This window comes from Dipteris shenzhenensis, chromosome 23 (genome assembly GCF_047967505.1).
Source record: "Dipteris shenzhenensis isolate YYH24624 ecotype China chromosome 23, Dip_SZ_1.0, whole genome shotgun sequence".
Classification (NCBI taxonomy): Eukaryota; Viridiplantae; Streptophyta; class Polypodiopsida; order Gleicheniales; family Dipteridaceae; genus Dipteris; species Dipteris shenzhenensis.
The window spans coordinates 26,651,622-26,664,956 of NC_141618.1; the positions used below are offsets into that span (position 1 = coordinate 26,651,622).

The 13,335-nt window shown below is 42.1% G+C and overlaps 1 protein-coding gene across 1 annotated transcript; it reads left to right on the forward strand.

Annotated features, from left to right (window-relative positions):
* The first annotated feature begins 9,354 nt into the window (after positions 1-9,354).
* On the forward strand, positions 9,355-12,735 carry LOC147887181 (uncharacterized). Its single transcript, XM_087394878.1, has 5 exons — positions 9,355-9,490; positions 9,584-10,030; positions 11,644-11,893; positions 11,991-12,090; positions 12,232-12,735. Exons 2-5 carry the CDS (start codon positions 9,627-9,629, stop codon positions 12,549-12,551), a joined length of 1,074 nt encoding a protein of 357 aa, XP_087251004.1. The 5' UTR covers positions 9,355-9,490; positions 9,584-9,626; the 3' UTR covers positions 12,552-12,735.
* Positions 12,736-13,335: the final 600 nt, after the last annotated feature.

The following is a 13,335-nucleotide window of genomic DNA, read 5'->3' on the forward strand; positions in this document are numbered from 1 at the left end:
TTTTTCATCTTCAATATAGGTGGTTTTTCATCCGGATCGTTCTGATCCAAGATGGTGGTACGTGATCCAAGTTGCGCCACGAAGTAAGCAGATTTTTGAAGATCGAGATGTGGATATGGAGATGCCACTACCAAATCCGGATCCAATTGATGAATCTAGCGAAGAAGATGTAGATCACCATATGAGGCAAGAGGAAGATGCGCATAATGACATCGCACGGGAGGAGGATGGAGATCACGATATTGACGAGGAAGACAACAATCGTCAAGATCGATCACCACACTTAAGCTTAATTGAAGAAGATGATCAAATACTTTTAGGTGAACGTACGATGCTAGAGTACGATGATGATATAGGAGATCAACTCGGTATAGAGTTGGAGATAGACTTACTTGGCGCCTTAGACTTGGCTCAAGATGAAACAGTTGATGTAAATGCTCTTATTTAATTTGATTTTTCTCATCTCCAACTTGGACATGAATATATGAGCTTCAAAGGCTTGATGTACATGCTCTCATTTTTTATTTCTCTATGAGCTCAAACATGTATGAAAATTTAAAAAATTTTGTCATTGGAAGAAAATAAATTTTAAGACTTAAAAAAAAAAAAAAACCTCTCTGTAAAACGTCGCTATAATATAGTCTCAGTGTCGCTATATAGCGACCTTTAAAAGTCGCTATATAGCGACTTTAGTAGAAGTCGCTATATAGCGACCTTTCATAGTCGCTATATAGCGACTATTACTAACGTCGCTATATAGCGACAATTCTTAAAAGTCGCTATATAGCGACGATTTACGACACCCGATTTTTATACCGACGATTAACGCTAAGCGGGCGCTAATCGTCGGTACGTAAACGTCGCAATAGGATGCGTGTGTAGTAGTGGAAGATTATAATTCACCAATATCACTGGCCATACATTGTAAGAGGTGCTTTTGAGACCAAATGGGTTCACACCGTCCATACCCAATCCAAGTCTCAAGCTCCTAGGTTCTTCCTTGAAGCTTGGCCATGTGTCTTCAATATGCTTCCATGCAGGAGTGTCTGCAGGAGTTCTCCACTTGCCATCGGTGGGAGGAATGCCATGACATGAGCTCTGCAATGGATTTGCACTTGAACATATGTTGGATGCGAGGGATTATGGGAAAATGTCGCAGAACCTTACGAGGCACGTCCAAAGTTTTGAGATCTGCTCTATATCTTGCCTCTCCACAAGTAGGATACTCTCTTGCATCCTTATGTAGTCCACGAAACAAAACACAATCGTTGACGCATGCATGGATGCGCTTGTAATCTAATCCTTCAAGAGAGGTCACATGTTGCCTCGCCATATCTCTTGAGGTTGGTAATTTATTCTCCCTCGGAAGCATTTTACACAATAGCTTGCACGTGAAGACCATAAATGAGGAAAAGCATTTGAGTAATTGATCCACTAGCATAATTCACCATGTTTGCAAAATAGACTTTAAAGCTTACTTGAGTAATGCACTCAAACTTGCATTGCTCCATCCATAGATGGTTTGCAAGTTTAGTAACTCAAGGGAGGCACGTAGAACAGAGAATGTGCACCCCTCAAACAGTGGAGTCGATGCTACGGTAAAAAGATCGTCCTACTCCATGCTATGCGGGTGTGGCATTGCATCTTGTATCAAATTAAAATGGGATCATAACTCAAACATATGAATACCCATAGGTATCTCAATCAACCTTAACTCTTTAACACTTACCATGTTTATGGTCGCATCCCATTCTCCATACTTTGAGATGTGATTGAGTGTAATCCTGCATGCACGATACATGTTTCCTCGACATCGATCACAGATACATTTGATTTTTTGCTCCAACCACATTTCGTGATGGTGAATCCCTCGTGATGGTGGATACGGGGGGATTCATCCTCACTGGAGCTACTTGTTGAAGATGAAGACATCCTACAAATAAACAACCCAAAAAATTTGCTCTTGTATCAAATATTTAATCTTAAAACTCTGCGGCGCATCTAATACCGCGTCTAAAACCGCATCTAATACCGCGTCTGTTCTATGGTGTGCATCTATAGGCGTGTCTAAACCGTAATGTAGATGCACAATTAGACTCGCATTTAGATGCGTATATAGACGTGCAATTAGATGCACTTATAGACGTGCTTATAGATGCGATTTTCAAACCTACTTTTAGTGCACTTGCTTTTCTTCACATACTTTTAGCGTCGCGCGGCTTGCTTTGCTATTAACAAACAGTTCCGATCATCCACACTTATCTCCAAGCACCCACACTTATCTCCAGGCTTACACAATCATCTCCAAGCACACAAGAGAAGAGGGTGAATAAGGAAGAGAAGAAAGAGAAGCAAAGGGTGAACAAGGAAGAGAAGAAAGAGAAGCAGCTTTGAAGAACGACAAGAAGCTTCCATACCTCTATCCAAGGTAAGTCTCTTTACGGTTGATCTTCTTTGAAAGTTGCTTTCTTTGGATTCGTCCTTTGTAGTATCCAAGAAATGAATGTTTTTGGTACTAGTGTTGTGCTTTTGTCTCGGGCGCATGTCCTTTTCGAGTTTTTAGAATAGTCCGTCTGTCGGAGCGCGTCTATAGATGCATCTGAGAGTGCATCTAAGAGCGCATCTATAGACGCATCTACTCTATTTTTGGAAACAACCCACATCTATAGACGCGTTGTTATACGCGAAGATAGACGCGCTTTGTTATTTTTCCCTAGCCTAGCCTTCCCTTCCCTTCCCTTCCCTTTCCTTTCCTTTCCTTTCTCTTTCCTCTTCCCTTTCCCTTTCCACTTCCACTTCCAAGAAAAGGATTGCATATTGAATGATGGAAATAAGTGATTGCATGAATGAAGAAAGGGATTTCATGAATGATGGAAAGGGATTGCATGATTGAAGAAGGGGATTGCATGAATGATGAAAATGGAAAGCATGATTGAAAAAAGGGATTGCACTCTATATTTTCCTCTCTTTTTCCTTCTCTCTTTTATCCTCTCTTTCCTTATCTTTTCGTCTCTCTTTTTCTCTCTTATCTCCTCTCTTTTTCTCTCTTTTTTTCTCCTCTTTTTTCCTCTATTTTCCTCTCTTTCCTTCTCTCTTTTATCCTCTCTTTCCTTCTCTTTTCGTGGTAATTTTTCTCTCTTATCTACTCTCTTTTTCTCTCTTTTTTTCTCCTCTCTTTTCCTCTCCTTTCTCCTCTCTTTTATCCCTACTTTTTCTCTCTTTTTCTCCTCTCTTTTCCTCTCCTTTCTCCTCTCTTTTATCCCCACTTTTTCTCTCTTTTTCTCCTCTCTTTTCCTCTCCTTTCTCCTCTCTTTTATCCCCACTTTTCCTCTCTTTTCTACTCTCTTTCCTTCTCTCTTTTTCTCTTCTTTTTCTCTTCTCAGCTCATCAGTAATCTTCTTTTTTTCTTTTTTCCAGTTCATCATGTGGCCAGGAAGCTCTTCAGGCTCACGTGATCTTTGGGAGACCATCTTTCAGGAGTTATATAACCTTTTGGGGCACCCTCCCAGTCTTGGGGAGTTATACGGCTACATGATGGGTACTCTAAACACCCCCCAGGGGTCGGCACTACAGACTCCAAACCACCCCAACCCCACACCAGCTGAGATTACCCCAGTGGAGTCAACACAACCCAACCGGCTACACAGCCGAGCCCCTCCCCCCATGCCGTCCTATGCCCCTTCCCCCATGCCGTCAGGAGGCCCTTCTGCCTTGCAGAGCCGTCGGCGTACTCCAGTGCAGTCGAGACTCGGTTCTTCAGCTACAAGTGATCCGCGTAGTCCCGTGCAGTCGAGAGTCTCTTCTCCAGTTATGAGTGGCAAGCGTACTAGCTCGACACAACACAGTAGCACGCGTAGTAGCAGGGAGAGCGATGGGGGATGCATGGCACATTGCTTTGGGAGGGGTGGTGGTGGGGACGAGGATGATTCAGATGATTTAGACGTGCCTCCGGGTGATGGTACGATCTACTATGACATCACTCAGACAGGAGGCATCTTGATGGATGCACGGGGAAAGGACATCATGGCCTTCATGTGCTTTGTAATTGCTAACAATTACATAGATTGCTTTATTCACTACAAAGACCATCCAAAGAGGTTGGCTGATGAGACCCTCGCTGCTGTTCGCTCTAGGTATCCTAACCCCCCAATGTTCAGTTCACAGATAAATGGGCCAAGTCAAAGATTGTTACGATACTTGGCAATAAAAGATCTTCGCTTAAGAGGCAGGCACTAGCAAAGCTTGCCAGGCTCGAGGGAGGTCAACCACCAAGGGGCCCGCCCCACACCGCTCACAAGCGTGAGTGGAAGAAAGCAATGAAGTCAGCGAAGGAGGAACCCAGTCTGCAGCATGTGGAGGCACGAAGGATCCAAATGGAGCAATATGGAAGCATGCATTTTGGAGCAGGGGGTGTTGAATCATGGGAGGCCCAATTTGTAAGTATCGATCTCAAATTATATTGTTTATGTAGTTTATTAGGAGGTTGTTTCTTTGTACTAACCCCTCCGCAAATTGTGTCATCTTGCAGCTTGATATCGTGGGCAAGTACCCTACTCCTATCGAGATAGCCTACCACCACCACCATCGCAGAGGAGATACATGGAGGCACTTCTATAATGACGGGTTGATTACTGAGGAGCAGTATATCCGGGCTACTGGAGCACCCCCCGAGGTATTTGAAAGTAATTAAATAATGTCAATATTATAAAAGAAGGAGGCGGAGAAGGGAGCGCAGAAGGGAGCGTAGAAGGGAGTGAGGATGTGGAGAACTTCGATTAGTCGTAGAAGTAGTGCTAGCTACTCTTTTTTGTACTTAAAGCCACTGGCTTGGCTTCGTGCCTCTTGTATATACACTCCTCTTATTTTTGGTACTTGAAGCCACAGGACGTGGCTTAGCTTTGTGCTATATGTACATACAAGTACTTTTTGAGCTATGAATTAATATACACTCTTTTTATTTTTTTGGCTTTCAATTTTCTTGTGCAACGTTCTATCAATTAATGCCTTGTGAACTAAACGTTTTGGAGTTGTAATGTTTTATTTGGAATTGTAATTGTCGGCTATAGACGTGCTTGCAAGAGTGCTAATTAAAATGCGGTTGGCTGTAAGAATTGAATTACATAATGTGGAAATGGGATTCCTATAACTACATAGCATACACAACATACACAGCATTCTGTTCAAGCACACAAAATTTAAAAAATATTATGTAGCGCGTCTATAAACGCATCTATATACGCGTCTGTCTGCTCGAGGGGCGTCTATTTGTGCATCTACAAATGTGTCTATAAACGCGTCTATAAATGTATCTATAAACGCGTTTAAGGATGCGTTTGCTTGTTTTTTAAATTTTCTAGTAGAGCATCTATTTACGCGTCTATAGGAGCGTCTGTCTGCTATATAGACGCGCCTTTAGACGCGGGTCTATAGATGCACGAATAGACGTGCAAATAGACGCGTCCGTAAGTTTTTTTTTAGTTGAGTAAATGCGTCTGTGTGTGCGTCTATAGGTGCTTTGTCATGTTGTGCTTGACTCACCCATCCCCATCAATGATGCGGACGCTAGTCTCCAACCCTGTTGGCGCATTCCATTTTTGAAGAAGGAGCAATTATCGTGCTATTACCACAATGCACCCCTTGAGAGGCGCATCCATCTCCTCTACATGCCCATGGAACTACCGTGGCTCTATGCCATATGGGCCCAAGTGCTTGTGACAAGAGAGAGAGACAGTGGTACAAGAAATAGGGTTGGCCCTCCCTTCAAAAGGTGACTTGTATAAAAGGCCAAATGTTTGACTTTGGTCTTGATTGTGTAGTTGCAAGATTTGGAAGACAAGCTTTCATTCTCTCAACTCCTTGTTCATTAGTATGGTTGCTTGCTTTCTTAGTGTATTGCCTTGTGATTTCCACTCATCCCCTTACACTTCCCGTATTCTCTCCCACCCCCTCTCCCCTTTTCCCTTCCCTTCTCCCTCCCTCTTCCTCTCGTGGAATCACTTGCATGGCAATCCGGTAGGCACTTGTGTGACACTAGTGTAGCCTTCTACATCTCAAGGCTCCCACAAGGAGTAGCTCGGGAGTGGATACTCTGACGGTATGCCTTCAAGATTCCCATAACACATGTGTTATTGCAGGATAACACATTAGTAGTTGGGTGAGAGGGTTTGATTTCAAGCCCGATTTGGTTTAGGATTGGTTGAGAAATTGGTTTGCAATTTGGTTATGATTTAGAAACGTGATAGGGAGGGTACAAGTGGGAGAGTTGCATAAGACTTGGGTGAATAAAAGAATGGGAGAATCACATCACATGCCAGACTCCGCAAGCCAATTTTTATATTCAAATTTATTCACCTTATCCTAGCATATCTCCACAAGAATGACTCTCTTACAACCCTTTTTGAGTCCAAAATTTTATATTACCACTTTCATTCACTTGCTTGACCTAGATCAACTTGACAATTTAAAGCCTTGCTCCTGGGTCAGAGTCTGTGATGAAACTAAGAGGAAACTGACACAATACAATCAACACCAATGACCCCAAAATGAAAAGAGTGGCCACACCAAAATAATGTTGGGATCATGGATGAGTTAAATTAGGCAAACATCTCCAAAAAAATATATTCTCATGAACCCAAAAGAAAAATGCATGTTTCTCTAAGCAAGAACTTGATTGATTTTCTATATGTAATTGGGTCATTATGTGAATTATGTCTTAAGTCTCTCATTCCTTTCATAAAACTGACTACAAAATTGCACATTCTTCAAAAAAGCTCACTTTGCAATGACAAAATGAGCAAGGTGGCATTAGTGACCTTGTCATTATAATGAGCAAGGACTCATTGCATTAGTGGCCTTGTCAATGAAGATATTTCATTGCATAATGATGGCAACACCACTAATTTAAAGCTGTGATCCCTATCTTCTTCTAAACCCAAAAGCTTACTAATGGCGTAGATTGGTGATGCAAGCTCGATGTCACAAGTTTTGGGTTTTTAAAACTTCCCAATGAGAAAAGAATCCCCTTAGCATCATTGAGTGATGCATAAATACTAGTTTGAAATCATGACATGTTAAACTATTTTCTAAAATCATTCTCCAATAAGCATCATTGCGCATAATAAGCATCACTTTGGGTGGTGTCTTTCAACTTATGCTAGCTTCTCAAAGAATACTCATAAACAAACGTGATAAAAGTTGGGAAGCAAGAGATTTTGTCCAAGTCTCACGAAAATTGGGATCCACTATCGTAAGCATTGAAGTGGTCCTTAGGTATTATATCTTTTCATCATCATATTACATGCATATATTTTTATTATTAACTTTTTTTCGGACACCCGAGATTTTAAAAATGTGTAGAGACCATGCATTACAGGTTTTCTAAAATTGCAAAATTCTTAAAAAAGAAGAAGCTTAACATGGACTAGACTTAATGTCTCACGTGGACTAGCCAATAACGCTTGTCGACACAATAGGATATGGATTATAGGAAAATTTCGATTGGAGGCTATGCTAATCATTAAAAACAAAACAAGAATTCATTTGCCTATTTAAAAAGCATTGCATTAAGCAACAAGCATCATAATAATAAGTTTAATACGTTTCCCATAAATACAAGGGTTGCACAAGGGAATGGAGCGATTTTTACGAGGCAATAATTGTGAGCTTTTGTATTGGAGTGGTGGCATCCTTTTCATGATGGTCGAATGTTAGAATACTTAGTTTCCATTGTCTAAAACCGTCAATTTGTCTTCTTTGACCTCTCCTTTGTACACACAATACACACGCACACGCACGCATGCACGCGTGCAGTACACACAAACACACACACACACACACACACACACACACAGAGAAAGAGAGAGAGAGAGAGAGAGAGAGAGAGAGAGAGAGAACCTAGCCTTAAACATAGAATGGGAATTGAGGTAGTGCTATTATTATCATTTGTAAAATGAGATAGAAATGTAGCAACCTTTCTTGAGGACTTTTATATAGATATGATACTCCTTTCTATCTAAGTTTGCTTTTTCTGCTTTTGGAGGGAAGGGTAGCACATGTTCATTCTTTAGTAAATGACCATAGAATATAAGAGAGGAAACAAGCTCATTTATGTTTTTTGCTATGCTTAGCTTTGATATACTTATGTCGATTGGCCTTGTGTATGAACACATATATGGAGAGAGAGGATTTAAATGGATGCATTGACATGATGAGCAATGGATCTACTCAGTTTGCGTATATAAATAATGACAAGGTCACATGATGCGAGGGAGCCTTCTTTGTGAATAAGAAAGCGAAATCCATAGTTAGTCACAGCATGAAGAAACGGACTAGACTAAAAAATTGGCCAAATGACGTGTGTTCCTTAGGACTGCTAGTAATAAGGTCAATTAATTGGCTGTACTAATTTGCTTATCCATTTACAAGATAATTTCAAAGGGCACATGGTTCCTCTCAAGTAAAGAGTAAACAAGAAACATCATGGAAGGATAACCTCTCTCTCTCTCTCTCTCTCTCTCTTTTGGCCTAGGTAGGTCTTACTGAAGATTCACACTTCTAAGAAATGGCATTTGAATTTTAGAAATTCTTTGATTTTTTGTGATTGGTCCAACTTACACTTCCTATTTCCTTCCATGGGAATCCTCCATTTTTTTCGCCTCTCTCTCTCTTTCTCTCTTCTCCCAGCTTTCAATTCATCCTCTCTTGTAGTCTCTGACCCCTTTTCTACACAATATCTCTAGTGCGCATCCAATTTTTCGCTTTTCATCTTTTTTGCTTTTTGGATTGGGGGCAATCATTCACCTTGCCGAGTCTTGAAAGCATCCTTGGCTAAGAAGCTAAACATATACATAGAGAGATGGAGGAGGGCATGAGGGACAAGAGATCGTATAGAAGATAAGAATTAGGATGGATATTTGGCAAGTTTCTAAATGGATAGGATGAGAGCTACTATTTTGAGGAGGATAATAGTGAGGTGGCGGAATGTGTGCATGGCCATGCCCACGTTCTCCAATCTCTCTCTCGTTCTGTTGCATGGGCACGGGCACGTTCTCCAAGCTCAAGTCGCTCTCACTCTCTCTCAATCTCACCGCGTGCATGCACGCGTCGGTAAGTTCTCCAAGCTCAAGACACTCGCTGAAGCTGGCAGCTAATGAGAGGAATAGATGCTGCAGGTAGGAGTTAGAGACGGGTCGAAGACAGCGAGAGAGGGCGAGTCTCCATAGTTGAGCTCCGATAACTCCATATCTGGGGGGGAGAGAGAGAGAGAGAGAGCGCGCAGATCGCACTATAAGCGCGCGCCTGCTTTTATCGAGAGAGAGAGAGAGAGAGCGCGAGAGAGAGAGAGCAGATCGCACTATAAGAATAGAGTCCCTGCTTTTATCGTTGTGCGTGAAGATACACAAAGTCGGGCGGCCTCCAGCCCCCCTCCTATATATTGGGTTCTACCGCAGCCTCGTGAGCACCTGTGGACGACTACTGCACCCTCCCACAGGTTCCCTTCATCGTTTATCTATCACTGCAGATTTCGTTGTTTGCAGCCTTCGGTTTGTTCATCATCAAATTGGGTTGTGTTGGATTGTTGCAGCCTTGCAGCATCGTGTCCATCGATCGCTTACCGCCGCACCGAAATGATGGGAGGAGGCATGCTGCTTCGCACTGTTGCCCGCGCTGTGGCATCGACTGGTGCGAGTTCCGTCACGCCTGGTGCATCTACAGGCTTTTGCTCTACTTGCAAAAGCCAGCGTCCCCGCCCCACCAACTTGCGGACTTCTAGCTCTGGCGCAGTGTCGGTATCTGCGTCTCAACAAGTGAATACAACGCACCAGGTTGAGCTCGAGGATTGGGAATTGGCAGGACATGAAGAGGGCACAGATTCTAGGTCTCGAGAGCGTCTAATTTTTGGCACCACTGCATCTCAAGAGGGCGACCCTGAAGATCAGCTGCCAGAGCAATGTTGGCATGTCTTTGGTTTGCCACCATCACTAGACGAAGCCAAAGAAGCTGCTTCAGAGTTGCAGATGGCACTTGAACTGTAAGCAACGTCTTGATTCTGAATTTTACTACGATTGCTTTAATTGCTTGATCAGGTCTGCTTTTTATGCACTAGAACAAGCACTGCCTTTTCAGCACAGCCATGATGTTGTGAGCTTTCTATACTCGAACAAGCAACAGTGCTCGCGTCGAAGGTGCGGTTGACCGTTGTCCGATTTCTGGTCGTTCGTGTCCACCAATTGGGAGTGTGTGGGTGATATTTGAGTCTTCATGATGTACTGGACTGTACTCTCATCCATATGCTTTTGTCGCCTAGAGATATAGAACACTATTTGGAAAGTCTGCTGCCACTGAGCTTCAAGTACTGGGGAGTCATTAATGGATGAAGATCCAGGTAGTTCCATTGCTTAAAGGGCCACAGCTTTCAGGCTGCTGTAGGGAAGCTTACAAGCAGCTTCGACGTCACTGGGGCAGGATAATCGAAGGGAGAATGGAACAAAAGTGTAAACCCACCTAAGGTTGGCCAAACGTACTGGTTTGACATATGATTAGAACCCCCAAATCATTTCATAATTTGATGTTGGTCCTTCTATGGATGTCTAGTAATTTTTCGTTCTTCAGTGTTATTATTTATATCCTTCATATTTCTAGGAGACAAAGGAAAGCACATGAGAAGTGGGATACGATTACCTGGCCAAATGGACTTGCTTCTTGTTCTGTCAAGCTGAGCTTGTTTAGACTTTCATGCCCGGTTGACATATTATCTGTTGATGAGATTGCATATTTGGGAGATTGTTCACGTTTTGGGAAATCCATAGTTATATCTGCCACCCTGTCCAGGTTACTCATATGCTTACCTGGGCCAAGTCCAAATGCTAGGACAGCCACCCAATATCCCCTTGATAGATCAGTAATGTATGATGATACTTGGTTTTACTAAGATTAGCATTTTTTGTGACCACCTAGACGTAATTGATTCCTACTTGTTTCCTCTGAAAGGCATAGTTGCACCTCCTTCAGGCTACAGGAAGCCCCCGTCCCTTCTCATACACTCATGGCTCTAGGCCTCTTCTTCTCCCACCGCATCAGGGAGTGACAGGTGAGGTGTATTTATTTGAACCTTGTTCTGCTGTAGTAAAGCATTCTAATGGCACTGATCACTTCCTCATATTAGTCTTGGAGCGTTCCTCTAGGCCAAAGCAACGTACAGATTTCCAATTACGAATTGAATATGAGATCACTGAAGTCCGCTTAATGTCCTTCAAAGGGGGTAGTTTGTGTAAGGAACAAACAAAGCCAAAAGACATTAGTTGATGAAATCAATAAGCCTTCATGTTCACATTGAACAGAGTTGTATTATTGTGTCACAGACCATCCACAGTGCAAAGTTTAGCCATAACAGTGTGGACTTCTGGATTACTTACCCAGATTCAATAAAGTCTGCTCATGACTCTGTATATAATCAATGAACGGCAAAGAAGGAAAGGGTCATGCTTGCAGGCCAACTTTAAATACTGAAGGGGTTCAAACAGACTAGTCTCCTCATAACTGTTCTATATAATCTCACACACTTAGTATCTGAATAATGTTCTGTTGATTTATATTCCTTGTAAAAGAACATGATGGTCTTGATTTCGCCTTCTATTTTAACAGGGCAAATGTTCCAGCCTCTGAGTCACTTGACAGTGAAACTGCATCGTCTAGCGCCTTGACAATTGAATGTGGGAGCCCTTACATTGCTGCAGCAAGCAATCCCGAGCAAAAAGCTTCAGAGGAGGAGCACACTACTCCTGCGGAGTGGAAAGAACCTCAACTAGTCCTCTCCGAATCTGGGACTGTTCAAGTCAGAAGAAGCCGAGTGTACGAGGCCTTTCAGTTGTTTCAGAATGACCCTAATGTCAAGGCATGTCTTATCACATTGTTCAGTTTTTAAGATAAAAAATCGCCTTTGAAAAAATAATATGTATCTAAATGCTGGATGTTTTTGCATGCACAAGTAGGGGGCAGTGATGTCAATCGTTTCTGACCCAGATGTATGGAGTGCAATGATGAGGAATGAGAAAGTGCAGGAACTCAAACGCATTTTCCAAGTTTCTCAAGGTCATCCTCCTCATCCTCCCCAGCCCCCCAGTCCAACTCTTTCTTCACCCTCAGCATCCCAGAGCATTTCTTTCGAAGGATGAGGTGAATGCTTTAATATTCCCGCATTACTGAGTTTTGAAGTTTATTTTTCCTGTCCAGGTTTAGCAAAAGATGAGCCTGAGGCCGATTCAACCAAACAGGGATCCCCTGTCAAACATGAATGGATTAGCTGTGTCTTGGATGTCCTCCATTTGATATTTGGGGAATCGAAGCAGATAGCTCTCCAAATGAAAGAAAATATATCAAGAATCATAAATAACATGTTCGCTCTGTTGAACAATAAGAGCTCACCAGATGATCATCCCATAGACAAGAGCTCACCAGATGATGATCCCCCCATGGAAAAAACTTTGAAGTCTTGTATGATGCTTGCTGTTATGGTGCTTGCAGTAGTTCTCATCAAGCGGGTTAGAACATGAAGAAGCAATTTGCGAGTCAAATGGTCTCACTAAGTGCAGTTCTGCAGTTGCAGACTGGCATAATTATGTGAATTTGTCGAAATCAAATGGGAAACAAACTCTTGTTGGAATATTCTGCATTGAGAATTAGTCACAGGACTCGAAAGTAGCAGTTCTCTGTAAATTTTGATGACATATGATGTTACATGGCTGATGATTGTTGTTATGGAAAGTTGAACTGCATATATTAGTCTTTTGGAATGGCAACCAAAACTCTCTTTCGTGAAAGAGATTTTGCTTCAAGCAAAAACTCTTGTGCAGGATACTCTGAAATCGTAATTTATGGTTTGACTAAGGTCTCTCTCCTTTGCACGTTACTTAAAAACAAGATGACTTTTCAGTGTGCCATGATTGTATTGGTTAAGATGACAATCAAGCAGCTTCATATTGGCTTCCAGATAGGTCAAAATCTGCGTTTTTCTTTTTGCTCTCTTTGCTCTTGAAAGGAACCAGATAAATGTTTAGAAATTTTGGTTGCATGGAAAGAGTACCAAACCTATTATTCTTTATGAAGCGAGCGTGGCAGACATTGTACTCATAATTTGATGTCCATCATGAATGTTTTGAAATCTGAAGGTAGCATGACCAAGTCTTTTATGTTTGAGCCCATCATTAATGTTTTGAAATCTTAAGGTAGCATGACCAAGTCTTTTATGTTTGAGCTCAGCAAAATGGGGCCAGAGATCTTCCCCCTTTTTCTTCTGCTTTTATTATCCTAGAATAATGAAAATAATAACGGGTGATA

Excerpts from the sequence above, each read along its gene's own strand:
- LOC147887181 (XM_087394878.1), top strand. The coding sequence starts at position 9,627 with ATGATGGGAGGAGGCATGCTGCTTCGCACTGTTGCCCGCGCTGTGGCA. Across the intron at positions 10,031-11,643 it reads TTGCAGATGGCACTTGAACT|GGCAAATGTTCCAGCCTCTG; the intron begins GTAAGCAACGTC and ends CTATTTTAACAG. Across the intron at positions 11,894-11,990 it reads AGAATGACCCTAATGTCAAG|GGGGCAGTGATGTCAATCGT; the intron begins GCATGTCTTATC and ends ATGCACAAGTAG.